We start from the raw sequence: 25,634 nt of genomic DNA, 5'->3' as shown, positions 1-25,634 counted from the left end.
TGTGGTGGCAAGTGCTGTGCAATAACATAGCTTTGTCTGTGTTAAGTGTAGGTTGAAATAAAGTTAACGTGAAAGCACAGATTCTTTGTTATGTGTAGCAAGAGAAAGTTATTCCTGCGCTAATAGTCCAGTAAGCAGTGCAGTAATATACACCAGTATTTACTGGTGTAACATCTTCCGGTGTGGCTGAATTAAAACAATTCCTCAAACAAGAGTGGAACAACACTTTTCAAAGTGATAAGAAAGACTCATTGCCAGTTACTGCAAACACCTGATTGCAATCCTTGCTGCCAAGGGTGGCACAACCAGTTGTTAGGTTTAAGGGGCAATTTATGTCTGTTAATAAATCAAATTATAATTTTTAAAAACTGCATTTAGCATTTAATTAGGTTATCTTTGTCTAATTTGTCTAATTGAAATTAGTTCAAATATCTTAAACATGCAAGAAACAAAAGAAAAATGTATTTTTTTATTTGTTTGTATTTATGTATTCATTTTATTATTATTTTTTTGTATTTTTTTTATTTGATTTATTTATTTATTTTTGCTTTGATACCTTTACATATGGTAGCTTTAATCATTTTCACACATCTTAGCATCAGTGTTCGTATTCCTTTTTAGCTAGCTAACCTACTTTTCTGTTAGCTAATGGACTAAGTTTACTTCAGGGCTGTCTTCCAGAAGGGCTTTTACTCCTGTTGTTTTCTTTTCAAATATATGTTTGTTGTTTTTATGGTTTGTTTTGGCTAATAATGTCTATATAACCAACTTTTGTGAACTGGACTCTTAATTCGAAGCTCTCTAGTTCATTTCCCCCCTGCTTGTTTCTCTGTTTGTGTCTCTGACAAGGGTCCCACCCCACAAGTGATTTTACGGTACATTCAGGTGAAAACCTCTGTTATGGAGGGGCAGATTTGTAGGCTCACACGGAGGCAAACGGTCAAGCCAACGTCAGCCTGCTGGCTGAAGATGCAGTGATAGAGAGCAAAGCAACAGGCTTACCTGCGCAAAAGGTGTAGGCTACTTGTCAGCTGGTCAGGGGGGGCTGTCTCCACCAGGTACGTTTTAGAGGTACAACCAGGCATCGTACCGGTTCAACAAACACCCTGAACTCTTTCCTCTCGGGACAGTTGAGATGCACCGTTAACGTTTCGGCGAGACTTCCTTTCGGACTCTGAGATGAACTTAAAGTGGACAGTGAAACGATTTCTTCTTATGTCGTTTTCAGTCTCCCACTTGCTGTTACTTGAGGGTAAGTCAGACACATCCAGACTTCTGTAGATGTTAATGTTATTGATATTATATGATGTATTACAAGTATGAGACAATATTTACATAAATAAGCCACAAAATCCTTGAGGTCTTACAAGTTATTTTCGACTTATCTCTCCTTTCTTTTATCAGTATTAGCACTCACAGATGGTAATACAATTTTACAACTGTCTGCTTAACACGATGTACACTTTGAGATGTATTTTGATTTTACACCTATAAGATACATTTGACTGAGATGAGTAAGGCAGAAACCTTAATGCTGATTTTATAACTTTGCATTTAGGAGTTCAGAGTCGACTTTCAGTGGCAGAAGGAAGACCACAGAGGTAAATAAAAGAAAGAATACTAAACATGTTGCTGTCTACTAATAATATTAATACAGTATTAATACATTAGATGATACAAATGAAAAGTCATTTTTTTCATATGTCATTCTTACACATTGCTCTAGGGTGAACATGATAAATGCATTTACACTTCCTGTATCGTGTATATGACAGAGACAGTGTATGAGAGTGTGTGTCTGTGTGTGCCTGCACATGTGCATGTGAGAGTTCAGTACAGAGAGGTTTCAAGTCTAAATTCAAGTGGTGTAAAGTGCACTTAAGTCTCCCCTCTGACTGTTTCTTCCCACTAATGTGCATGTTTGTGTGTGTGTGCAGAAGAGCTAATGCACTCCGGAGGAAACGGGATCTCCTCGGGGAGGAGGTTTGTACACTACACCTAAGAGAACCAGAGGAGGTCAGGGCACCCACATGCGCACAACACCCTAACCGGCACAAAGCTGTCTTTGTAGAGAATGAGACACACTCACTAACTTGTACACTTTCTCCCACTCAACTTGACGCAACTGTTATCTTACAGGAGCAGTTAGAGCAGTGGTACAGAAACATCAGTGTCAGCGATGTTGTTAAAGCTTAAGAGTTATTTAAGGAACTACTCTTAGCGTCTGTTGTTTACTCTTTTCCAAGACGTACAGACCATTGCTGTCAGAGGGTAGTCTGTCACGCAGTATTTTGCACAACTACACAGCCAGAGATTCCTCTTCAGGTAAATACTCCGCCTGTGAAGTGATTCCAAATGCATTCACGGAAACTTAACACTCTTTACCTGGGCAGGCTGGAATGATTACCCTTGATTTTGTCTTTCCCAGAATACTGCGGCTGCCTCAATGGCGGCTGGTGTCAGGAAGGTGGGGTGTGTGACTGTGCCCAGTTCCAGGCATTGGGAGACCGCTGCCAGATCAGTGAGTAATCCACCCATCTACATGTCTTCCTTCAGATTTGTCTTATAACCACACATTTTTGGTATGCAATAAACCAGCTGGCTAGCATCTTTGGTAACAATATCCTTTTTTAATAACATAACATAGTCAGTCTTCAAGAATTTGTGAATGTGCTCCACAATCGTTCAACAAATTTTAATTAGCTGTACACACTCCAGCATTAATTATCAGATTTTCCCAGATCTCTTTCTCTCTGTCTCTCCTTTGTTGATACAAATCCACCAACCTCCATCTCTACTAAAACCACCCACCCATACACACACACGCACACAAAGACTTTACTCCCTAGAGGAGCTGATATAAAGTCACTTGAACTTAGGTAATAGGGTAAGGGCTGAGTGATGGAGTTTCTGGTTTCTATATTGTGAACAGGCTCCTTATACAGCGTATCTGGAGATCTGAGGTCACAGTGATTGTAAAGACATTTTTCATTTCAATAAAAACTAATTTAGTGTTGACAAATGGTCGAAGGCAATGCAGTTCTTTAGAGACCACCTGTGACTCAGCTGAGACTTGAGGAGAAACCCTGCAATGGCACTGACAAGATAAAAAATATGAATTTTAAAAATAAAACACCACTACAGAAAGAAAATATGAAAGAATGTCATGAGTGCAGGTTTTTCATGAAGGTAATAAAAGCTTCACCCAAGAGAAATATCAAGCTCTCCCACCGTAACAGATTATAATAATTGAGGCAACTGAGCTATTCTTCAAAAAGTACTGAATAAAATTTGAAAATTATATTTTTTAAGCATTAATGTCTGAAATTGAAGATATGTAAAATGAGCCATTCATGTCAGAGTATTAAAATCAGAAGATGTGTTTGCTGTCAGCGCAACCCACCTCCTCAGATTTTTGGGAATGGCCCTCGGCATATCCTGCTATGGGGATTTCCTCTAACAAAGAGCTTTTAGAAAATTCAGGAGTTCATTTTCCTCTGATAAGTGCAATGAAATAGAACATGATGAAAGGCATAACGATGATAGGTCAGTTCATTTGTGTCACTATCATTACAAGAATCTTGTCTGACTGAAATGCCCATTTTTCCTCTCAGTACCTAACCAGGGCCAGGATAGAGATGGGATCTGCAGGTCATGGGGTCAGCACCACTATGAAACATTTGATGGAATATATTTCTACTTCCCTGGAACCTGCTCTTACATTTTGGCCCAGGATTGTCACTCAACTACACCGCAGTACACAGTGTGGGTAAGGCTAGTAATCAGTCTTTACTCTATGTCTATATATTAGCTTCTTGCTACATTGCCATGTTTGCTGTTAAAACAAAGCAATACGGAAGTTTCTTAAATAAGCTAAACTGCAGTGGCATCTGACTGCTTGTACTGAATAAAATAACAGGAAATAGGAGATCTGTAAAGGCTATAAAACAGTCATGTGGCAAGGTCTTAAAGTGTCTGTGTTTAGCATACATTATTAACAACTATCTGCTGCCAGCACAACACCGATGTGGCATATTTCTTTGTGCCATTGTTTTCTAAAAACTCAACAAAAAAATTGTCTTACTAAGGACAAAAATTTTTTTTAATTATGATTAACCTTTTCAAAAAAGGTGACAAAGTCATTCTAATTATGTCTTTATCCTTGCAGCCATATATTATTAGATAATGATAGTCTGCAAAATTTGAGTTGTAGCTTTAATGAGCCCTTGTTCATAAATCGGTATGTTTTTCCCTCTGTGGCTCTTATTCCACTTCTATCATTTTCTGGTGTTTGTCAGGTTCACAACAGCAGAGTGTGTGAGGGGAGTGTGTATTTATGTCCGAGAGCTCTCAGTCTGTTCTTCCCAAACGAGGAGGAGATCCACATCTCGGGATATCGGGTCCACCAGGGAGGTCGCAGGTGCATATGAGTGTGTGCATGTATGTGTGTGTTTGTTAACTGCAGAGGTGTCAAAATAAAAACTAAAAAGGAAGAAAGAAAGAAAGCATTTGCTCGCCATCCCATCTAAACCTACTGTAAAATCGATAGAAGACTATAAGTAAGATTTTCAAAGACCTGACGTCATCCAATGCTCTCATGATGTCTCTGTCTCTGTATAATGTCAGGTTAAGTTTACCACAGACCGTGGGCGGTGTCTTTATTGAACGACTGGCTGATTACCTGCTCGTGAAGAGCGTATTTGGCTTCTCTTTGGCCTGGGATGGAGGCTCGGGCGTCTACCTGAAGATGAGCGAGGAGCACCAAGGCGCCCCTTGTGGCCTGTGTGGAAACTTCAACAATGTTGCTGGTGATGACCTCACCACTGCTCGCGGTAAGACCGGCCTGACTGGCGACTCATCCTCTTATCCCTTCTCTCAGCACCCACTCATCATAATTATTGTTATTATACACTCAACACTGATTCTGGCCAATTATAGTAGCAGTGGGACCTGGGGAGTCTAGAGTGGAAGGACAGGGGAGAACTGGTAGTTTTGATTTGAATAGCTGGAAGAAGCATGGACTTTCCTCATATGACCTAGTAACATGAACTATGGTGCCCCGCTTGTTTGGGAGGAGAGATGACCAGTAATGTGGAGATGAGGAAAGACAACAGACAAAAAGGAACCAACTACAGCGCATTTCTACACGCACATATTTCCTCTTAGTGCCTCTTATAATCAGCCCTCTTTTTTATGTCTCATGTTATTGTGTTTAATGAATTAAAGAAATAATTTAATGTATGTTTGAATGGAAAATCTACTTCATTTTTGCTCTGTGTATGTGTTTTTATACATTTTTATCTTTTGTCTGTACCTACGTCATGCTGGGTATACCACATACAGCTGCACATATGTGTTTACTTTAGGTATTCGGACTGATGAACCTGCACTGTTTGCTAATAGCTGGGCAGTGGACCTTGCTCATGAACGAGCCTGTCCCTCAGTGGATCTTGACTTTAGTGGGCCCTGCCAGTCTGAGTCAGACATGGATGTAAGAACCACAGAAGCAATATTTCCACTTAATAACATGTGCAAAGACAAATCAGGCCCACCAAAGTGCACCATAATAAAACCTTTTTTAGCAGTGTTAATTTTTGTTTATTTCTGGTGGTATATTATGTTGCATATATTCATACCATACTTTATTTGTATGCAGGATGCTATAGAGAAATGCAGTGCGCTTCTCTTTTTCCCCTTTTTGTCCTGTCATGAAAACATCGATCCCAATCCCTTTGTTGCCAGTTGTGTCTCTGACCTTTGTGTGTAAGTAAAAGCAAGCACACTGTCGAGTAGATACATTCAACCTTTTGCTTGAGTTGAAACTTTTTGCATAGAAAGCAGTTGCCCGAAAACATTTGATGCATGTTTTCAGCTCTGATGATGAGGAAACTTTTTGTCGAGCCTTGGTGGAGTACACCCGAGCATGCTCCCATGTTGGATATCCCGTAAGAGAGTGGAGAGACAGCTTCCCTTCTTGCAGTAAGTAATGGCTGCTGCTCTACGATTTCAGCGGAAACATGAAAACTTGTATAATGTATTTAGTGCACACTTGTGTTCTACTTTTATTGTTAAGCCAGTTGTTTGTGTTTATGCTCAGATGACGGCTGTGAGGAGAGTTTTGTGTATAGAGACTGTATCAGCTGCTGTCCACCTACCTGTACATTTGAGAAAGAATGCCTGGGAACCAATCTGCATTGTCTGGATGGCTGCTACTGTCCTGATGGTATTCAAAGAACCCCCCCAAATTTTTTTAATGTCTCTGAAATTGTTGACTGATCTCAGATCCTTGCATGCAGGTCTCATCCTGCAGAATGGAACATGCATTGCTGCCTCTCAGTGTCCATGTGTTTATCATGGAACGTCATATGTACAAGGACAGGTGCTACAACAGGGATGCAGTGTCTGGTGAGTGTGGAAAACTGTTACTGTGTGAGAATATAGCACAGCCAACGTGTTGCTAACTGTTTCTGTTTTGTTTTTTCAGTGTGTGCATGGGTGGTGTGTGGAACTGCACTGAGAATAACTGCACAGGTGAGAATCCCATCGAAGACAGCCAAAGAAGAAATAATGCATCCAGATTTAAAAAACAAAAACACTCTTCTCTTTGTCTCTTCTTAGTTGAATGCTCAGTGGTTGGGGACGTGTTTGTGACGACGTTTGACGGAAGGATGTTTCTCCAGCCAGGGGCGTGTCAGTATGTCCTGACAAAGAGCCGCAGCAGCAGCAGATTCACCATCACACTACAATATACTACTTGTGCAGAGGTAGCACACACAACTACTTTTGCACACACCTAACAAGCCTGCAGTGCTCCTTTAATCCAGATATAACTGCCCCTTCCGTATAAATGTGTGTCAACAGCAGCAGGTGTGTATTCAGTCAGTGACAGTAGTGCTGGATGAAGATGTAAGTCGCCAAATCACTTTGACAAGAGAGGGGGAGGTGATAATTGGTGTAAACCCAGCGCCTGCCCTGCCATATGTCGATGGTACGAATCACACGAAGCACACACACACACACTATCAAATGGTACATGTAAATACATTGCTAGAAATAGTTTAAAAAAAACCCCCAATTGATTCGATTTTAAAACTTCTTCCTGACATACAGATGCAGTCGAGGTGCGGAAGCTGACCTCTGTGTTCACACAGCTGAAGACTGGGATTGGTTTCAGGCTGCATTATGACGGTCGAGGCGGAAGGGTCTATGTGCAGCTTGACAGCCAGTGGCGCGGACAGACGCTGGGACTCTGTGGAACCTACAATGGAAATCTACGAGATGATTTCCTGTGAGCATGTACTTCCCACTTATACGTCAGTGTTGAAAATGTGACTTTCGCTGAGGATATTTTTGTGGGGGGGTAGGTCTCCAGCGGGTATGATAGAGGGCACTCCGCAGCTTCATGCCAGTGCTTGGAAGGTGTCATCTGCCTGTGTTGCTCCAGTTAATCTACCTATTACAGACCCATGCGAGATGAATCAGCACAACGGTAATAGTTTCAATTACTGTGGATTTGGTTATTATTCTTTCATTTTAGCCTTAATGAAAAAATATGAAGAAAGAAAAGGATTAAGGCAAAACTTTAGGGGTTTGAATCCCAGATTGTACTATGCATTCTAACATTACTGCTTTCTGGTTTGAATTATGAATTGTTCAAGTTTTAGCTGCAGGCAATCTATCTTGTCAAAGGAAATATGAGGATGTGTTAAGTTTTGTGTGGGCTTATGTGTCTTGTAGTATTCTACGCATCCCAGTGTGAGGTGCTTTTGGGCACTGTGTTTGCTCCGTGCCATGGCTACATCAGTCCAAACATCTACCAGCAGCAGTGCCGCTATCAGGCCTGCCGCTGTGGAAGCAGCTGTTTGTGCACTGCACTGGCTCATTACGCTTACCTTTGCTCCAAACATGGAGTCAACATTAATTTCAGATCACAAGTCTCTGAGTGTGGTAAGTTTCCATAGTCTGGATTTTTTTTAGACATTAATTTGTGCCTTTGTGATTTTTCTTCTTATTGATATGAGATTCAAGTGTACACTGCCCCAAAATGTAGGCATTGTAAAGGGATTGCAGAAGACTGTAATTTACCCCAGAAAAACAAATTTGTACTATTCGCTGTGTGTGATATACAGGAGTGGTGTGTCTTGGTGGAATGATGTACCACTTGTGTGTGTCGTCTTGTGGCCGGTCCTGTCGGGCATTGTCCAGCAATGAGACATGTACCACTGATGATTGTGCCGAGGGATGCGGCTGTCCAGACGGCAGTTTTTATGATGATGTGCGCCAGCGCTGTGTGCAGCTGTAAGCATTAAGCACCTCATACATCATCCTTACTTACTAATGGGTATCAGTTGCCATTTGGCCAGAAAGGACATACAATGGCACACAAAGCACTTAAACACAAAAAGCATCATCATTAATAAATGTAATCAAAATATTCTCATGACTTTCTCCTCAGGTCGCAGTGTCACTGTTATTCCATGGGTGGGGTGTCACAACCAGGAGAGGTGACCTTCAGTGCCTCTGGGCCCTGGTGAGTCACAGCTGACCGTAAGCTGCACTGAAAATTGAAAACCCACTCTTCTTGCTCTTCAAACTGCACACAGTGCAACATACTGGCACACACCATGATCCATTTGAGAAAGCAGTTTAAGCTTGAGTGATTGTCAAATGAGATGTAGAGCACTTAAACTGACCTTGTGTTTGATAACATTATTCTCTTTCCCAAACACTCGCCCCTTTTTCTCTCCCTTCCTGTCTCCACCATCAGCCTGTGCAGAAATGGGAAGATGGAGTGTGTGCCAGAGGAAAAAGGTAACCTCTCTGCACTCCCCCCTCCTCCCTTCAGTTCCTGCTTTCGTCCGTTCCAGTAACAAAGTGGCATTTCAGGCTATGTCCCTCTTGCTGAAATCAAGAGCCTTATGTCTGTAGCTGTGGCTTGTTTCCCATGACTTGATGTTGCAATTGGTGTTTATGGCAACTAGGGCATCGATTTTCTTGTGTGTGTGTGTGTGTGTGTGTGTGTGTGTGTGTGTGTTTGTGCGTGCGTGCGCATCAACATCATAGAGCCAGATAGTATAGAAGTCGGGGAGTGTCCAGAGGGGAAAGTGTACCACAGCTGCACTGAGCAGAGGGGAGGAGTGGCCTGTGCACCAACCTGCCGCAACCTGATGTTGAACCTGACGTGCCCACCCAGTACACCATGCATACCTGGCTGTGTCTGCCCTTCTGGGTAATACAAAGACTTAGTGACTATTTTCAAAATAACATGAGAATGTATAGCTATTTGTTCGTTTGTTTTTAGTGGCCTCCTACCTGTTAGTCAGTCACTTTTTTTTTTGTTAATTTTAATACTAATTGTAATCCCTGCTTTACCCGTGTTAGGATAGTTACATTGAAACACAAAAAGTGGTACCTTAACGTAGTTAAAACACCTTTCACCTACCCCAGGACCATTTGCCATTGGCATGGGTTGCACTCACCACTGTGGACTGAATGAAAAGAAGCATCTTGCAGGCATCAGCATATATGTGTCTTAATTTCACTTACAAGATTTTTGCCGATATTCAGCAACCAGAGCACAAAGTACTCTGAAAGCTCATGTCCAGGGAAAGACTGGTTTTCAGTACTGTCACCATAATACTGGAAAAAAAACTTCAATGCAGCTTAAATTTAGGAACACTAATTCCTGTTAGAGTTTATATTTCTAATAATTGTGACTGTTTTAATTAGTGGGGAGATGACTGAATGTTTTGAGTTTGTGTTTGAACTGTTGAATCTTGTGTTTATGTATTTTCTCCACCATTTTTTCCAAAAAGAGATTTGATCTCCAGGCCTAAAAGCTAAAGTGTTAATTGCAACACAGAGACAAACACAGATATGGGGCTTGAGTGTTTAAGTGTTCGCATGCTTTGTACCACCTACTTTTGTTTTACCCATGAAGGCTGGTGCTGCACCAGGGGGAATGTTATTATCCAGAAAATTGCCCTTGTTCCTGGCTTGGACTTGAGTACCTCCCTGGAGAAACTGTGGAAACACCATGCTACAAATGGTAAACACATTTCCTGCCTCTGTATTATTTACAAAGTAATAATGAGGTTCCTTATAAGGTTGTCAATCATCTCCAAACAACTGATTCTCAAAGCAGTTACAAAAGAAAGTTTGTCTTTTGTCCCACCTCTGCTTTGTTTTTGCTCTTCTCTTATGCACCCACCTGTCCATCCCTTTAGCGTGTGTCACCGTGGCTATTTTAACTGCAGCTACTCCCCGTGTCCAGCTGTGTGTACTGTTTACAGCGACAGGCACTACCACACCTTTGATGGCCTCGAGTACGACTACCACTCTGACTGTCAGGTCTACTTGCTCAAAGTGAGTAGGCTGGCTGTGTGGATTTATATAACAACTTTCTAGTTAGCACAAAAAAAACCTAATAAAGGTGTAAAATTATATAATTTGCTTCCAGTGACAAATTTATGGATTAATTTTTGGCACTGGAATGTCAGTGGGGATTGTCTGATAGAGACTGTGCTAACCTGTGCCAGAGAAGTTTGTGTGATTGATTGCGTTTAAGGGCAAAGGAGGAGCATCCTTAACAATTCCTAGCCAACACTGATATGGATCTGGGAAAGAAGATCCAAGCTGGTTTCTAATCTTGGAGTTTGGGTTTTAATTAGAGCCGATTAAGGCATGTATGTGTGTGTTTGTGTCGGTGGGTTGGGACCACTGTAATGCTAGCAGACGCTGCGCAAAGCTGTAGTGACACAAAGAGACCAGTGTTCACTTCAAACCCCAGGGCTCCTGCGCTCCCAGGGATATAGAATTAGAATTAGCAGAACAGACATTCAGAGCCCGCAGGCCGCCTGCCACCATGCAGACCTGAAAAGAATGGGGAAGCTGGTCAAAACTGTACTTTAATAGTCTACAGTTGTTTCCTCTTTTTGTCACTTCTCATGTGTCCAGGATGATGATGTTTCCTGAACAGGTAGAATGAGATTCCATCTCCGAGTCTAGCACGTGGTGTTTAGATATTTGCTTTTTGACTGCTGTGGCTTTAGTGAGGAAAATTTTGAACAGACAAAAAACAAAACAAAAGTATTTTGTTGTGTTTGCTAAAAAAACCACAACTTTCCTTACAGTAGTAATATTTTGCCTTCTCCTCTCATCAGAGTGCAGGAGAGACCGAGGTATCCATTGTTGCCCAAAACAAAGACTGCTATGAGAGCGGCATTGTGTGCATGAAAATCCTGGTCATTCACGTGGGACTTACCAAGATCTACTTCACTGACAATTCTGGCAACCTTGTATGGATAATACAAACACAGTAACAAGCTGAAATATTTCAGTAAAATCCAGTGAATCCTGCTGATGTCACGCTACCTGGTTTATTTTGTGTTAGAGCCCTTCCACTGTTGTTGGTCGAGGGTCAGAGTTTGAGCTCTGGAAAGCCGGCTACTACACTGTCATCCACTTCTCAAATCAGGACCTGACCATCCTTTGGGACCGCAAGACGACTGTGCACATCAGAGCTGGACCTCAGTGGAAGGCGTGTACTAGTAGCACATCTGAAATTCGAAGTGTTGTTATAAGAAAAATATGACAAGTTGTCTGCTTTTTCGCTCCAGGGTCTTCTCAGTGGGTTATGTGGAAATTTTGACAGTGTGACAGCGAATGATATGACCACCTCCAGCCACATGGAAGTCAGTAATGCACAGACATTCGGCGATAGCTGGGCCCTGGGACAGGTATGAGTCAGCTCATTTCCTCTACTCCCCTTCATTGATTCTTCTTTTGCCCTCTTTTCTCTTTCTGTCTTTGTCCATCACCCTCAAACTCACTACCTCTCTACCTCCCTGCTCCCTGTGCCCGTCTCCCTCGAGTACACCGTGATATTTAAGAGTAATCAGACACTTGATCGCTTTCCGTGTGTGTGTGTTTTCTGTATTTTAGTGTGAAAGCGACTATGTACTTGAGCGACCATGTGAAGGGGACTTAGGGAGACAGCCGTACGCCAAAAGAGAGTGCGCTCTCCTCTACAGCGATGTCTTTGCACCTTGTCACAATGTTGTAAGTGCCATTCAAGTGACACATATAAACACACACAAACACAGAAACCTGTGTATAGAGAGACTGCAGCTATGAAAAGGTTATATCATTTGAAAAAGGGAGCTATAGGGATTAATAAGGGGTTATAGGAACAACTCTTAACTAATCCTGGTAAGCACACTCTTTAAAGACATTCACAAGCTTGCCACTCAAATTCAAATAGGGCACACCTAGTGTTTATTATAGTGTTATATTTCAATTTATGACCAGTAGATGGAGCCATGTTTTTATGTACAGTTTTTTAGCCATCACTATCAACCAGTGGAGAGTCCATTTCACTTCATTGCTTAAACTACATTTCAGAAAATACATACATTTAGAATTAACTAAGAGGTTCAGTAGAGATTATCATAATAAAGCAAAAGTCAATCTTTGAACATGTCTGTGTTCAAACAAATTTCTCTCTGTCTTATATTCTTTGCAATAAATTCATTTTTCTTATTAAACTTAATGTGCCCTCTTTGATCTGATCTGATTCACGTTCTTGTCATGTTCAGTGAAGACAAATACGTTCCCTTGAAGCAACCTTTAGAGTAACATCATTTAGTAGTATATTCCTTTGAGATATTTCTGAATTCCTGCTACTTTTTTAGCACTTATTTAAAGTATGTTTGTATTCTTTTGCACTAAAACAGATTTATTTGAGGAAACAGCAGTTTTAATGTATTAATTGATCAAAAGCAAAAAATATAGATTACAATGAATTCTCAACAGAAAAAGAATCATGCTTGCAGACAGAAGACTATAAAAATGTAAATCAATACATTTTAAAATATGGTACAGACACAGCAGACCTGATAATAAGCGGGAGGCAATCCCACAGAGCAGGATTTAAAATGTCAGAAGCACAGTTCCTCTTTGTTCTCAGTTTCGATGGTGGGATAATTAAGTGCAGTCGGTCAAAAGATATGAGTGGTCGTAGTGGAGAATACAGGGTGATGAGTTCAGATATACAAGACTCTGCTATGCCATGGCATGCTTTTAATGTTAAAAGCAGAACTGAACTAAATTATGAAGCATATATTCATATAAAGCATGTCAGTCTGTGCAATTCAGCAAGAATAGGGTAATGTGTTCTTCTCATTTAGTATCATATATGTGCCTCACTGCCTCATTCTGAACCAAATGATTTTCAGTAAATGCTTTAAGATACAAATCTAGATTTGCAGTAATTAAGGCAAGGATAAATAAAAACATTAATATCCCAAGGCAGTACTGAGCTAACTTTGGAAATATTTCTGTACAGCTAGATCCAGGCCCAGTGAGTTTTAACTCATGTTAGTGTTGAGCTGGCATTCAGTCTTTAATAGTAAGGCTGTCACAGCTGGTCTGTTGATGTAGTGTGCAGTACCCAAATGTAGACACATGAAACCACTAATTATATGAAAATGAGCATTTTATTGGCTGATGCAAGTAGAAACCAAACAATAACAATCCCAAAGAGTAAAGACATCTAATCAACAGGGGTTAGAGGGACACAGGTGAACACAATTAACAATGGATGAAAACAATCGAGGAATCAAGGAAAGGCGGATAAGACACAGAGGAAACAAAAACGTTCAATGTAAAACAGGAAATCAGATGCTCTTACCAACACTAAACAATATAGGAGATAATAGGAGACAAGGAGACAAAAGGGACCAAAGCATAAACGTGGTATAAGACAGGAATGCATAACACAAACACTGTCGAGACCACTTCTACAAACAATTCTAAAAATAGACAACAACTAAAATACAAACAAAAACAAAAAAAACCCTCATCACTGGGAGAGATACGAAGTAAATATACTGCTCTTTAAAATTCCGAAAAAAGGAACACTTTTATGCCTAACACCCTAACCTTGTCTAGTTGGCCATGTGCTCACGGCCTGGCACTGTGGAGCCTGATTTGCCATAGAATACCAGAATTAGGAGAGACACACAGACCTCTACAGGCTAAGCAATGGCATCCTGACTGCCATAAGATATCAAGGTGAAATCCTTGATATCGTCCGACGTCACGCTGGTGCAGTGGGTCCTGGGTTCCTCCGGTGCAAAAGCATGCCCGGCATCATGTGATTAAAGAATGCAGGCAGTTCCTGGAGGTTTGATACCAATCAGTGGTATCAATACCTTATCAGTTCCAGAATATAACAATAACCATTCACAACTTTGAAATCTGTCTCTGTCTACGCTGATAATGTGACAGATGTTTACAAATTATAGGACAAAATATGATTCACATGTCCTGTGAAACATGTACCTGTTTGTTATTAGCCTCTGACAAGCACTGGGGTAAAAGTGACAGATTTATTGTTGTTAGTGTTGTTGAAAATAAAATTTTACAAGAAGAGAAATAATAATATGCATCAGGGGCACAGAAAGGGCTTATTAAATGTGTTTCATAATAACATTCTAGTAAAATGCTAACATCTGAATATTAATTGTAACCTTGTTGCTCCAACCTGGTTGCAGCACACGTCTCTACTTGTTATATTTTCTAAAATTATAGTAATACAGAAAAGTATTATTTGCTCCTGTTTATGTACATCATAGTAGCCAGTGTCAAAGACAGAGTTAACCTTCCCTTTGGCCACACCAACTCATTGCTGATGCATAGTTTGTCATAGAGTTCATCTGATACCTTCTGCACCAGAGGTTGACCCACATTTCTTTGTCCCGATATCATCGGTCTTTCCTGTCTGAATTATTTAAAACAACTCCCCCCCCCTCCGAAAAATAAGACCTCCCTCAGTTTCTCCCAGCGAGATTTGGCCTCGTTCATTTCATGATTGTTTGTGTGGATATCTTTCTGTGTGTACCCTTTCAGGTTGATGTGGCCTGGTTCTACAGGAACTGCCTAACAGACACTTGCAATTGTAACCGTGGGGGAGACTGTGAGTGTCTCTGCACGTCCATCGCTGCATACGCATACAAATGCTGTCAGCAGGGGGTCACAATTCACTGGAGATCACCTTCTGTCTGTCGTGAGTACATACATACACAGACAGACAAATACAATACAGGCTTCTGCTGTGTGGGCCAGGGACGTGACCTTTGCTTACCTCTTTGACCCATTTTCTGTAGACACTCTTTGCATCAGTCAATATTTTGCCATTTTTCACAAGATTAAATAATTCTTCTGTTATATCTTACATTTTACTCTTCTGGACTGTCTTTCAGCCTATGATTGCGAGTACTACAATCAAGGTATGTTTAACTGAGAATCTTCTACCAGATTTGTAAACCTTACTCTTATTCCCTGCCATCTTATCATTCATTTCCTCTTTCGCTCTCTCACATCACAGAGCTAGGCGATGGCCCATTTTCCTTGGTGAGTGCAGTCTATAAAGACACCATGTTTGGAGTGAATCGTACCAGCAGCTCTGTTTTTCCCCTGGTAAGAGAAAGACCAGGGCAGTTGCCTGCCCCAGGTCTACTGTTCAACTTCATGATCACAGCAGGATTGCAGAAGGACAGAACATCACGTGAGCATCTGCATTGTTATTATTATTATTATTATTATTATACATTGATATGTGTTTATTTTCTGCATAAATTACGTTGATTATGATTACGACTATTTGTAGGTGTTCCCATGGTGTCGCTGGAGTCTGCAGAGAGACCCAACTACTTCCTTGTTGTGTCAGGGCGCAGCCGTCTGCAGTTGGAGCAGTGGAGTCGAGGGGTGGAGTTCAGTCGTAGAGCAACCTTTATCCAGCACCAGGGGCTGATTCTCCCAGGTCACACTTCATTTGAGCTTGTGGCCCAGCCCGGAGTTTTTTTGACACTCACACGCACTGCTGCACGAGCCCAGAGATACGACACCTCACAGGGCTTCAAAGCCAGCAGCAGCTTCACACTGGAGGGTCAGAAACACACGCATATATACAGTGGCCCCAAAAACATATCAGAATGACCCAGTTCTTTTTTTTATAAAATGTTAGATAAACTAGTATTTAAACCATAAAATGCATTTAGGACAATTTAACGGGAAGGTTTCTATTAAAAGAAATAAATAAATCACCAGGAGGGAGAAAGCATGAACACAGTGCTCTAAATGGCAAGCTGGACAGGTTCTGATTGTTAAACTTAGTGGACCATGCCAATTCCTAATGTGATGAGCTAAACTCCACCATTGGTTGCATTGCTAGAGGCATATGTTTGAACTGATGAGCAACTGACTTAATAAATTTGTTACATTTCAAAATCACCTTGAAACTTGTTGGTTGAACATCAATTAAAATGTGAAGAAAAATTCAAGCATCATTTGCTTGCACACAGGAACACTTTGAATATATATTGTTAAACATCCGTGAGAAGAGAAGCAGACACAGGAACACCAGCTGCAGATTGGTCTGCATGACTCTGTGCAAAATCAAATCAGAAACAGGTGATAAAAAGCAGCAAGGACAACTCAGCTTAAATATTATCTTATGAATAGAAACCATTCATAAGCTAAAAATCAAGACAGCTGTACCTGAACTTGCCTGAGCCCGTAATGTGATGTAAATCCATATTTTCCGTATGAATTTAGCTCTTTTTACTTGTCCAAATAACTTTTTGGAGCCACTGTATACCTTTTATAGATGCATGCTGTACATACAAATGCTGACTAATAAGGTATGTTTCCTCTCTTCTTGCAGAGAGCACTTTTGTAATACCTTACCGTATGATGTGTGAGTGGCGCTACCAGTCCTGTGCAAGTCCTTGTGTCCCCACGTGCAGTGACCCAGATGCTACACGCTGCCAGTTTCTTCCTCCGTAAGAGGCTTGGCTAATTAAAAAGCAATAATAAAATCAGCATAATGTGTGCTCGACGCAAGTATTGAAGTAGTTTTGTATTTTACAGTGTAGAAGGTTGCTTTCCACGATGTCCAAAGAACATGGTCCTTGATGAAGTCACTAGAAGATGTGTCTACACAGAGGACTGTGAGTACAGCCATTTTTATTTTAAGTTGCTGTAAAAAAAAAAAGAAAAAAGATATGGTTTTCTCATATACCAAAAAATAAACTTAGTACAAAAAGCAAAGAGATTTATGTTTGGTAAGTTATTGCTTAGCTGTAACAGCACTTATAAAAAATCTTATATTTTGGAAAGCCTTTTTATTTCTCTTAATTGTAAGGAAAATACATTTGTGAATTGAGCAGCAACATGGACCGTACTACAGCTGTCAGTTGGTGTCTACTGCAAGCATGCCATGTTTGACTGATCTGGATTGGTCTCATGCCATAAGACAACAACCAAGCTGCAGCATTACTTGGCTGTATATGGTTCTTCCACATGCTACTGAAAAAATGGTTAAATTGCCAATATGTCTTATTACTTCACACTTCAAACACCCAATAAAATAAACCACACCAAAGTTTTTTAACCCACATACTCAACACTGCTACTCAATTCAAAAATGCATTTTGTGGCACCATTTAAGTGGAAATAAACAAGCAATTCAACAGTGTAAGGTTTATTGCCAAGAAGCAGAATTATGACAAAGAAATAATCAATCAGACATAAATGTCCTTACTTTTGTGCCAAGTTTATATTTTTTCTTGGTTTTCTCTGTATATGACGATGGTTTTAATCATTTTCAATTGAAAATATTTGCCTGTTATAATAAACGTCTTCTCCAGGTGTGTCTCTTCCCCCAACTCCAACCCCGTTTGCATATGTGACGCGGTCTAACAGGACTACTACAGCACCACTGCCAATACCTACGACTACAACAACAACTTCTACTACCACCACCACCACTACCACCACAAGGCCGACAACAACCACTACAACCACCACCACTACTAGAGCCACCACTACCACCTCCACTACTATCAGGTCCACAACAACCACTGCCACTTCTACCACCACCACTCCTGCTACTACTCCCAGCACAACATTAGCCACTGAGCGTGTCACCACTCTGCTCACCCCAACTTCATCCACGTCTCCATCTGCTACTCCCACCACTATTGTTTCAACTACTCTCACTCCCACAACCCCGACAGAAAGCACCACTCTCAGGACAACTGAAACAACCCCCACTCAAACGCAAACTACTATGGTGACTACAACAGTTACCTCTGCAACGCCTTCCACTGTACCCACTGGAGCCACTACCGCCCCCTCCACTACTTCTCGTCCCTCCCATACCTCACCCTCAATTCCTACCTCCACCACCATTACCGCACCATCCACATCCCTGCCTCTTCCAACATCCCCCACCTTACCACCCACTACAGTTGTTACAACTACCTCCACCTCAGCTACTTTTGAACCTGAAACCACTACCAAATCCACAACCACTCCTCAACCTCCTCCAGCAGATACGACTGTCGCCACAGAGGCCACCACTCCAACAGACACTCCAACAACTACAGCACCCCCTCCTACAACCATCGAGCCCACCACTGAGCCTGTAACTACAGAGATAGTCACAAGTCCTGCAACCATTCCTGTAACAGAGGAAACATCAACCACTCACCCTTTCCTTTTGCCCACTATTCCCTGTACAGTAAGTCTTTTGTTTTAGTTTATTATATATGTACAAATATAAACGTGCATGAAAATACCCGTCCTTGTTAAACTTTAGAAATCATGGTAGCAATTTTAAATAATTACTTAAATCATCATAGATTCCTTACGTGATTATTTAGTATGAATAGGCTTTAAAATATAAGCAAAATGCTACGAACAGTCCAGGTTGCTGTTGACATCTTTAATAGTTCTGTTGTAATCTTGTAGTAAAATAAGTGTCACAGTAAGCATCCACAATACTAGCTCTCTAAAAGCAGTGAAATTCAGTCGTGTTTTTTTAAATTGATGCTGGTGCTACTGTTCATACCGTTATGTGTCAAAACAAATTATACCTACTATTAAAAATTAAGAAATGCTTTCTGACTCACAATGAGCCTTTCATTTCAGAAAGGCTTGATCGGTCCTCGTACCATAAAGGCAACATTTCTGCATTACCTGTGCGCCAGTCACATATCACACCTATTCTTGTGGCCTTTCACTGACTTCCAGTGAAACTCAGAATCAGCTTTAAAATTCTATTACTAGCATAAAGCTTTACATGGACAAGTCCCTGCTTATATAGCAGAGCTTCTGAAACCTTATCAGAGCTGCCGGCCTCTCTGATCCTCTAACCAGAGCCTCCTAACTGTCCCTCGCTCTGATTTTAAAACTGGAGGTGATCGTGCTTTTGAGGTTGTTGGGCCCAACCGTGGAACAGTCTTCCTTAGTCGGTCAGGTTGGCTCACTCCATTATTTCTTTTAAATGACTACTGAAAACTCATTTTCATCATTATTGCTATACAGAATATCCATTCACTTCTGCCCTTTTCAGGGTCGCAGGGCCAGTCTGTTGCAGGGCTAACACACAGGGACAGACAACCATTTGCACTCACATTCACACCTATGAGCAATTTTGATTGATCGATTAACCTAAGACATGGTAAGTGCATGTGTTTGGACTGTGGGAGGAAGCCAGAGCACCCAGGGAGAACATGCAAACTCCACACAGAAAGACCCTGGCCTGATTGTGGAATTGAACTCAGGACCTTCTTGCTGTGCAGCAACAGTGCTAACCACCGTGCCACAGTGCTGCCTGTTATGCAGAATAATGCATAGTTAATCTGCATACACATACTGTATTCTAAGCAATAATGGGTTGGGCTGAAAGAAAAAACATAAATCATTATGTAGAAATTAAATATGTGTGTTTGATGATGATAATGAAGTTTAAGCCAGCTCAGCTTTTAAAAACAGAACGTGTTTATTTGCATCCACAGCCCCCATACTCCTATCGCATTGATGAGTGTGTTGAGCTGATCTGTTTTAATGGAGAGCTGCTGCTTCACAACTCTTCTCTTCACTGTCGCTACAACACCACCCAACCTCAGTGCAGTCTGCTGGGCATGCCTATCCTGGTTAACACAGACCCCTGCTGTCCGCAGTGGCAGTGCCCGTGTAAGTTTAGCTATATGCACTAAAATAACTTGGTATGAAATGGTATGAAAGTTTTCTTTTGCCTTGATAATCTGTTTGGCTTTCACAGGTCGCTGCACTGTAATGTCAGACCTGCGTGTGATCACATTTGATGGTAATAATGTAGCCTTGTACGACAATGGCTCCTACATCTTGGTTAACCTGCCCAGAGAGACTATTATTGGCACTGTGGAGAAATGTCCAACTAGTCAGGTATTATATAAAGTAAATGCAATTAAGTCTAATATACTAAAAAGCAGATGTTAATGGCTTACATTGACGTTTTTTCAGAGTGTGAATTCCATCAGGCGAACTGTGAGTACAGCTTCAATTCTTCCGTGTTATTCCCTGCAGTTATACTTGCATCAAAGCTGTTGTATTATTATCTCATTATGACTACTCTTTAATGTTTCCTGCAGAGCCCTACAGGTGGAACATCTGGACTTTGTTTTAAGAAGCTGAACATTACTACCTCTTTCTACAGAATTATAATCAACCGACTCGATCGGAAGGTGATTATTTTTACCAGCTTTAATCCCAAGACATATTCAATTTAGCCTACATAAATAATATGCTTGCATTCTTTACATTGGTCTCTAGGTTACAGTAAATTACAGACCTGCTAGACTTCCATTCTCACGTCAGTCCCTTTATGTGGAAGATACAGGAAGCATGTACCTTATCCACACACCTGGCGGGATCAGTATACAGTGGTATCATAGCACGGGCATTATGGTGCTACAGTATATTGCTCCTAATAATACATCTGTGCCCACTCGAGGCCTGTGTGGTGAGCTGTCATATACATGCACCCATACACACACATACCCACTGGCTTTGACTACATCAGCACCAACATCAGCCTCTTTTATCTAAGTGCCATCTTTAGGCCCTTAAAGGTTTAATGTCTAAACTGCAGCATCACTTTGACTTGAATCATTATGGGATATGACAATTTGAGATGTCGAGAGCTATTTGGTTTAATTAGGCAGACACCATGTCACTTGACATTTTTATTGCTCATTTGCTGTACACACACACACATACATACACACACAAACCTGTCTGTCCACTATGCCAGGTTGCTGCGATGGGAACCCAGAAGATGACCTGAAACTGCCCAATGGCACAGTGGTGAGAGAGTTGGGAGACATGATGATCTTCCTACAGGCATGGAGAGTCCACACCACCGATGAGACCGAACACACACGCAGGGTCGGAGACAACTGCACCACTGGCGACTGCTCCACCTGTCTCTCTATGCTTTACCAAAGCGCTTTCACACCATGCCACGGCAAGGTACCCAGCAGTGCTTTCAAAACCTTGATTGTAGTGAATGTGCTAAGTTACTTTGTCATTTGCCTTTTGCATTAAAAACGGTAGCAGGAGAGTAAATGGGGTTGCAGTGGCCCAGGAAGCAGAGCAGGTCATCTACTAATTGGAAAGATGGTTGTTCGATCCCTGGTTGCTCAAGTCAGCATCCCAAAGTGTCTTTTGGCAAGATAGTGAACCTGAAGTTGCTTCTGATACGGTCACTGGAGTGTGAAAGCACTTAGACTTAGAAAAAGCTGCTTGTATGAATGGCTGAATGAGACTTCTTGTGCTTTGAATGAGGAGTAGAAAAGTGCTATGTAAGAACCAGTCCATTTAACTGATTTGCTGGTCAAAAGGAAAAGCTAAGGCACTTTTGAAAAAGCTTTGTTATTTCAAGTATTCATCATGCAAAAATACCAAATGTGAGGATATGCCATGGTGTGTGCTGTGGCAGGCAAAAGGGAAGACACAAATGCAGGACTGGAACATGGAAACATAACTTAAAACGGCAGCTTTATTGCTGGGAAAAACACTCCATTAAATAAACTCATGAAAACCAACCAAAACCCTGAACATGGAAACAAGGAACTGAAAAAACTAGGAAACTGGGAGCACTGAGACCGCACACAGCATTGTGAGGATACGAGTACAACGCGACAACCAACAGAGGAAAACACAGGGCTTAAATACACCAGAGAGTAACGAGGGAATGGAAAACAGGAGGGAAGTACAGCTGGAGCTAATGTGACATAATGAGACAACAGAAACAACGAAGAATACACTGACATAGGACATAGACTGTCAAAGTAAAACAGGAAGCACGAGCCAAAGACGCAGACTACACAGACGTGGAAACATGACAGACTCTGGAACAGAGGGAACATGAAGAACAGAGACAAAAGTAACAAGACATGGGACACAGGGAAGACATAAAGACAGATAACTAATACTAAACATACAACATACGGAGAACAGAATTAAACCTTCACCAAGAACACAGAGGAGGCACAGAAACAGAACAGAAACCCAAAACTAAGAACTATAAATACAATACAAACAGAAAACCACCATTCAAGGAGTATAAGTTAAACCAAAAACCCAAACACTGGGTCAACAGACCCAGTGCCGTGACACGATATGTGGTTTGTTGATTAAAAACCCACTCACCCTTTCATGCCCTGCTTGTGTTTTTTTCAGGTGCCTCCGGAGCAGTTCTGTGACATCATTTGGGCAGGTGACCTTCATTACAAGGACCACCAGTGTGACTTCTTGGCAGCCTACGTGGCGGTCTGCTACACACATCAAGTCTGCATCAACTGGAGACGACACAACTTCTGCCGTAAGGAGACACAGCATAAAAAATGACATACTCAGATGAACTCATTCATGGTTTTTGTTTTCTCATGCATTGTAATCTTGCAGCACTCCGGTGTCCCCCTGGTAAGGAGTATCAGCCATGTGTGAGCACTTGCACCAGCCGCACTTGTCTAAACAGAGATTACTACGAAGAGACTACCTGTTCCTTCATCAGAGAAGAGTGTGTGTGCCGCAGTGGAACTATCCTGCACCGTGCTGATTCACCTTACTGTGTAACCGAGGACCGTTGCGGTGAGTTATTACTTGCCCTTGTGATGAACACTGCAATGTCTAAGATGCTGCGTAAGTTTGTTATTGTTTTTGTTTGGTTCTGCTGTATCCAGTGTGCACAGATAATGAGGGTAACCCCCGGGCCCCAGGCGAGGTGTGGAATGGCTCTGCTCGGAGCTGCTGTCTCTACAAGTGTATGGAAAATGGCTCTGTGGTGGCTGTGGAACCAGACTGCAGCGCTGTGCCTACTCCACTGTGTGAGAGAGAGGGAGAGTATGTGCTGGATGTGCTGGAAGAAGGAGCCTGCTGCCCAAAGAAGATCTGTGGTGAGTTGCAACTGTCCCCGTTTATCTTTTATCTTTGATTCATCTTTAGGTTTTACCTTTTTTTTTTTTACTAGTAACTAACTAGTAACTAACTAGTACATGACCATGCTACAGTATTGTTTTGTCTGGTTGTACTGTTGGCTAGCAGATATACTTAATCACATTGAGAAAAGTAAAAAACTAGTTGTGGGAGATGTTTTATAAATGATAAAATGGGGCAATATTATCAGTTGCTACGTGGTTGCTAGGCGTATAATTAAGCTTTTTGTGGATATAAATGAGTTATTATTGTTGATAGGATAGCATGCTTCCATAATACTTTATGCACCTACAACAGTAGGTGCATAAAGTATTATGAAAGGCTAAAGCAGGTACCGGTAAATTTAGCCTAGAGGGTTGCCAGGCAACGAGATGGCATCATAGCATATCATGCATAATTCTCCTTTTGAACCTGTTATTGTTCTTAAATGGAAATTCAATGATGTGTTTAATAAGGTGTTAGAAGTGCAGAAATAAAAATAAATAAATAAACAAATAAAAATGTATCATTTTTATATGACAACATCATAATATCTGATATAAAAAAACAATCCAGAGGCCTAAAATCCACCTCTGAGCCAAATCTGGTTGCTCAACTTCATATGTTTTACGAGGACTTTGTGGACAAAGGAACAAACAAACACATAGACAGAGATTTTGCATATTATTATAGTGAGATACGACATTGATGATGTTTCACCAGATGTTTAGATAACTATCATATCTGACATCATATCTCACAGTACAATAATATTGAACGGGTTGCATTGTTATACTTTGTCATGTTTCTCAGGTCTTTGTCTGAATTTCTTATGAACATTACTTGTCATGTTCTCATGTTGTTGTTAAGGATTGTCTTATTGCACTGCAGTCACACTGGGTTAAATATTTACACTTGGGTTTTAAGGGGTATTTATTATTTTCTTCTTTATTTTATTCACGGGTTGTACGGAAGCCCCAAACGCAATTTCATTGTTCTCTGACAATGACAATAAATAAATGAATGAATGAATGAGTTTAGCTTAATAAAAGTGTGTCCTCAAATAGTTCGCAAAGTATACCACCATAATTTACACCAATTTCAGAGACCAAAAATCATTTTCATCAGTATAAAGTAATACCCATTAAATGAGCAATCCTTCACTACTTTTAGACTGCAACATGACCATCTGTGATAGTGAAGCTCCACCTTGTGATAATGGGAACAGGCTAGTGATCGGTTACAGCGCTCTTTCCTGCTGTCCAGAGTACCGCTGTGGTAAGAACAAACTTTCATCATTACATTTTATAAACTTTCTGTCAGATATAACATTTGGATTAAACAGTTTCATTCACTAAATGGTCTTCCTCAGAGTGTGACCCCATGGCGTGCCCTCCTGTGTCTACCCCAGAGTGCAGGGAAGATCAGTTTCTAGTCGAGGTCAGGGGGCAAAAGTCCTGCTGCTACTCTTACCTGTGTGGTGAGTTTAAATTGCTGTGTACAGGCCTGCCTGGTTTGAGGTCCCTTTAATTACAGCAGTAAATCTGTGAATGTTCTTGTTTGTTTTCTCTCTGAGCAGTGTGTGAGTCATGTATCGAGCCCATTCCAACTTGCTCGAACGGAGAAATTCTGGCTGTGGATCTGAACACCACCAGCAGCTGCTGTCCACAGTACCACTGTGGTAAACTACATGAGCAGGCTCATGTGTGTGTGTATGTTTTTGTCTGACTTTCAAGTAATATTCATACTTTGTTCCTTTTATTGCAGTCTGTGATGTCAATCTGTGCCCTGAATCATCTGTGAGCTGTGCACCTGGTCTCTCTCTTGTCCAAACTGCCATTCCCGGGCATTGCTGCCCCCAGCATCACTGTGGTACACAATCGACAACACACACATATTCATTCACATGCACACCCGCGTATGCACACTCATCCAAATAATTACTTGTCAATTCACTGCTGTGTTGATGACTGCAGTAAACTCAGAAGTTGCTAAGCCTGTCATGCCCTTTGCGTAAACCTCACACTACCTTCCTCTTCAACTTTTTTCTTTCACGTCCAGAATGCCAATGTGAGGACAGTTCTTTCCCCATCTGTCAGGTGGTAAGTCAGCAAAAAGCTGAATCAGAAGTCACTGTCTAATCGGGTTTTTCTGCAAGGAAGAGGAAAAAGTGAGCAAATTCAGTTAAGTCAGCAATCTGTTTTTCTCTCAGGGGGAGGTGCTGATGGAGGTTCCAGACAGCAACACCAACTGTGGCTGTCCTCAGCGTACATGCCGTATGTGCAACATGACTGAAAGCACACAGACACCTGATAATAGTGTGACAA

The 25,634-nt window shown here is 41.2% G+C and overlaps 1 protein-coding gene across 2 annotated transcripts in view; it reads left to right on the top strand.

The window, feature by feature from the left end:
• The first annotated feature begins 634 nt into the window (after positions 1 to 634).
• Positions 635 to 25,634, top strand: part of otogl (otogelin-like) — a 28,926-nt gene continuing 3,926 nt past the window's right edge. The window contains exons 1-52 of one of the 2 annotated variants that reach the window (XM_042225247.1): positions 635 to 1,058; positions 1,131 to 1,252; positions 1,559 to 1,601; positions 1,938 to 1,983; positions 2,247 to 2,325; positions 2,429 to 2,521; positions 3,615 to 3,769; positions 4,299 to 4,420; positions 4,627 to 4,832; positions 5,367 to 5,491; positions 5,657 to 5,763; positions 5,873 to 5,979; positions 6,098 to 6,223; positions 6,297 to 6,405; positions 6,485 to 6,531; positions 6,619 to 6,764; positions 6,862 to 6,988; positions 7,111 to 7,288; positions 7,365 to 7,489; positions 7,738 to 7,947; positions 8,130 to 8,298; positions 8,456 to 8,530; positions 8,768 to 8,811; positions 9,064 to 9,229; positions 9,941 to 10,048; positions 10,227 to 10,365; positions 11,163 to 11,297; positions 11,393 to 11,539; positions 11,619 to 11,738; positions 11,944 to 12,060; positions 14,911 to 15,067; positions 15,264 to 15,290; positions 15,389 to 15,568; positions 15,671 to 15,949; positions 16,727 to 16,844; positions 16,933 to 17,012; positions 17,712 to 18,586; positions 19,866 to 20,043; positions 20,132 to 20,274; positions 20,353 to 20,376; positions 20,481 to 20,573; positions 20,662 to 20,851; positions 21,143 to 21,360; positions 22,573 to 22,714; positions 22,798 to 22,983; positions 23,076 to 23,288; positions 24,481 to 24,585; positions 24,680 to 24,787; positions 24,887 to 24,988; positions 25,075 to 25,179; positions 25,369 to 25,409; positions 25,520 to 25,583. In XM_042225247.1, coding sequence (XP_042081181.1) covers positions 1,180 to 1,252; positions 1,559 to 1,601; positions 1,938 to 1,983; positions 2,247 to 2,325; positions 2,429 to 2,521; positions 3,615 to 3,769; positions 4,299 to 4,420; positions 4,627 to 4,832; positions 5,367 to 5,491; positions 5,657 to 5,763; positions 5,873 to 5,979; positions 6,098 to 6,223; positions 6,297 to 6,405; positions 6,485 to 6,531; positions 6,619 to 6,764; positions 6,862 to 6,988; positions 7,111 to 7,288; positions 7,365 to 7,489; positions 7,738 to 7,947; positions 8,130 to 8,298; positions 8,456 to 8,530; positions 8,768 to 8,811; positions 9,064 to 9,229; positions 9,941 to 10,048; positions 10,227 to 10,365; positions 11,163 to 11,297; positions 11,393 to 11,539; positions 11,619 to 11,738; positions 11,944 to 12,060; positions 14,911 to 15,067; positions 15,264 to 15,290; positions 15,389 to 15,568; positions 15,671 to 15,949; positions 16,727 to 16,844; positions 16,933 to 17,012; positions 17,712 to 18,586; positions 19,866 to 20,043; positions 20,132 to 20,274; positions 20,353 to 20,376; positions 20,481 to 20,573; positions 20,662 to 20,851; positions 21,143 to 21,360; positions 22,573 to 22,714; positions 22,798 to 22,983; positions 23,076 to 23,288; positions 24,481 to 24,585; positions 24,680 to 24,787; positions 24,887 to 24,988; positions 25,075 to 25,179; positions 25,369 to 25,409; positions 25,520 to 25,583 — 7,072 coding nt within the window. In that variant the 5' untranslated portion in view covers positions 635 to 1,058; positions 1,131 to 1,179. Of the gene's footprint in view, positions 1,253 to 1,558; positions 1,602 to 1,937; positions 1,984 to 2,246; positions 2,326 to 2,428; positions 2,522 to 3,614; positions 3,770 to 4,298; positions 4,421 to 4,626; positions 4,833 to 5,366; positions 5,492 to 5,656; positions 5,764 to 5,872; positions 5,980 to 6,097; positions 6,224 to 6,296; positions 6,406 to 6,484; positions 6,532 to 6,618; positions 6,765 to 6,861; positions 6,989 to 7,110; positions 7,289 to 7,364; positions 7,490 to 7,737; positions 7,948 to 8,129; positions 8,299 to 8,455; positions 8,531 to 8,767; positions 8,812 to 9,063; positions 9,230 to 9,940; positions 10,049 to 10,226; positions 10,366 to 11,162; positions 11,298 to 11,392; positions 11,540 to 11,618; positions 11,739 to 11,943; positions 12,061 to 14,910; positions 15,068 to 15,263; positions 15,291 to 15,388; positions 15,569 to 15,670; positions 15,950 to 16,726; positions 16,845 to 16,932; positions 17,013 to 17,711; positions 18,587 to 19,865; positions 20,044 to 20,131; positions 20,275 to 20,352; positions 20,377 to 20,480; positions 20,574 to 20,661; positions 20,852 to 21,142; positions 21,361 to 22,572; positions 22,715 to 22,797; positions 22,984 to 23,075; positions 23,289 to 24,480; positions 24,586 to 24,679; positions 24,788 to 24,886; positions 24,989 to 25,074; positions 25,180 to 25,368; positions 25,410 to 25,519; positions 25,584 to 25,634 lie in introns of both variants that reach the window. The other variant, XM_042225248.1, reaches the window with a different exon arrangement.

The sequence above is a fragment of the Haplochromis burtoni genome, unplaced genomic scaffold (assembly GCF_018398535.1).
Source record: "Haplochromis burtoni strain Fernald_Lab_line unplaced genomic scaffold, NCSU_Asbu1 Contig_164, whole genome shotgun sequence".
In the NCBI taxonomy this organism is placed as follows: Eukaryota; Metazoa; Chordata; class Actinopteri; order Cichliformes; family Cichlidae; genus Haplochromis; species Haplochromis burtoni.
Note: the sequence above shows the minus strand (reverse complement) of the source record. Positions and strands in the feature narration are given on the sequence as shown.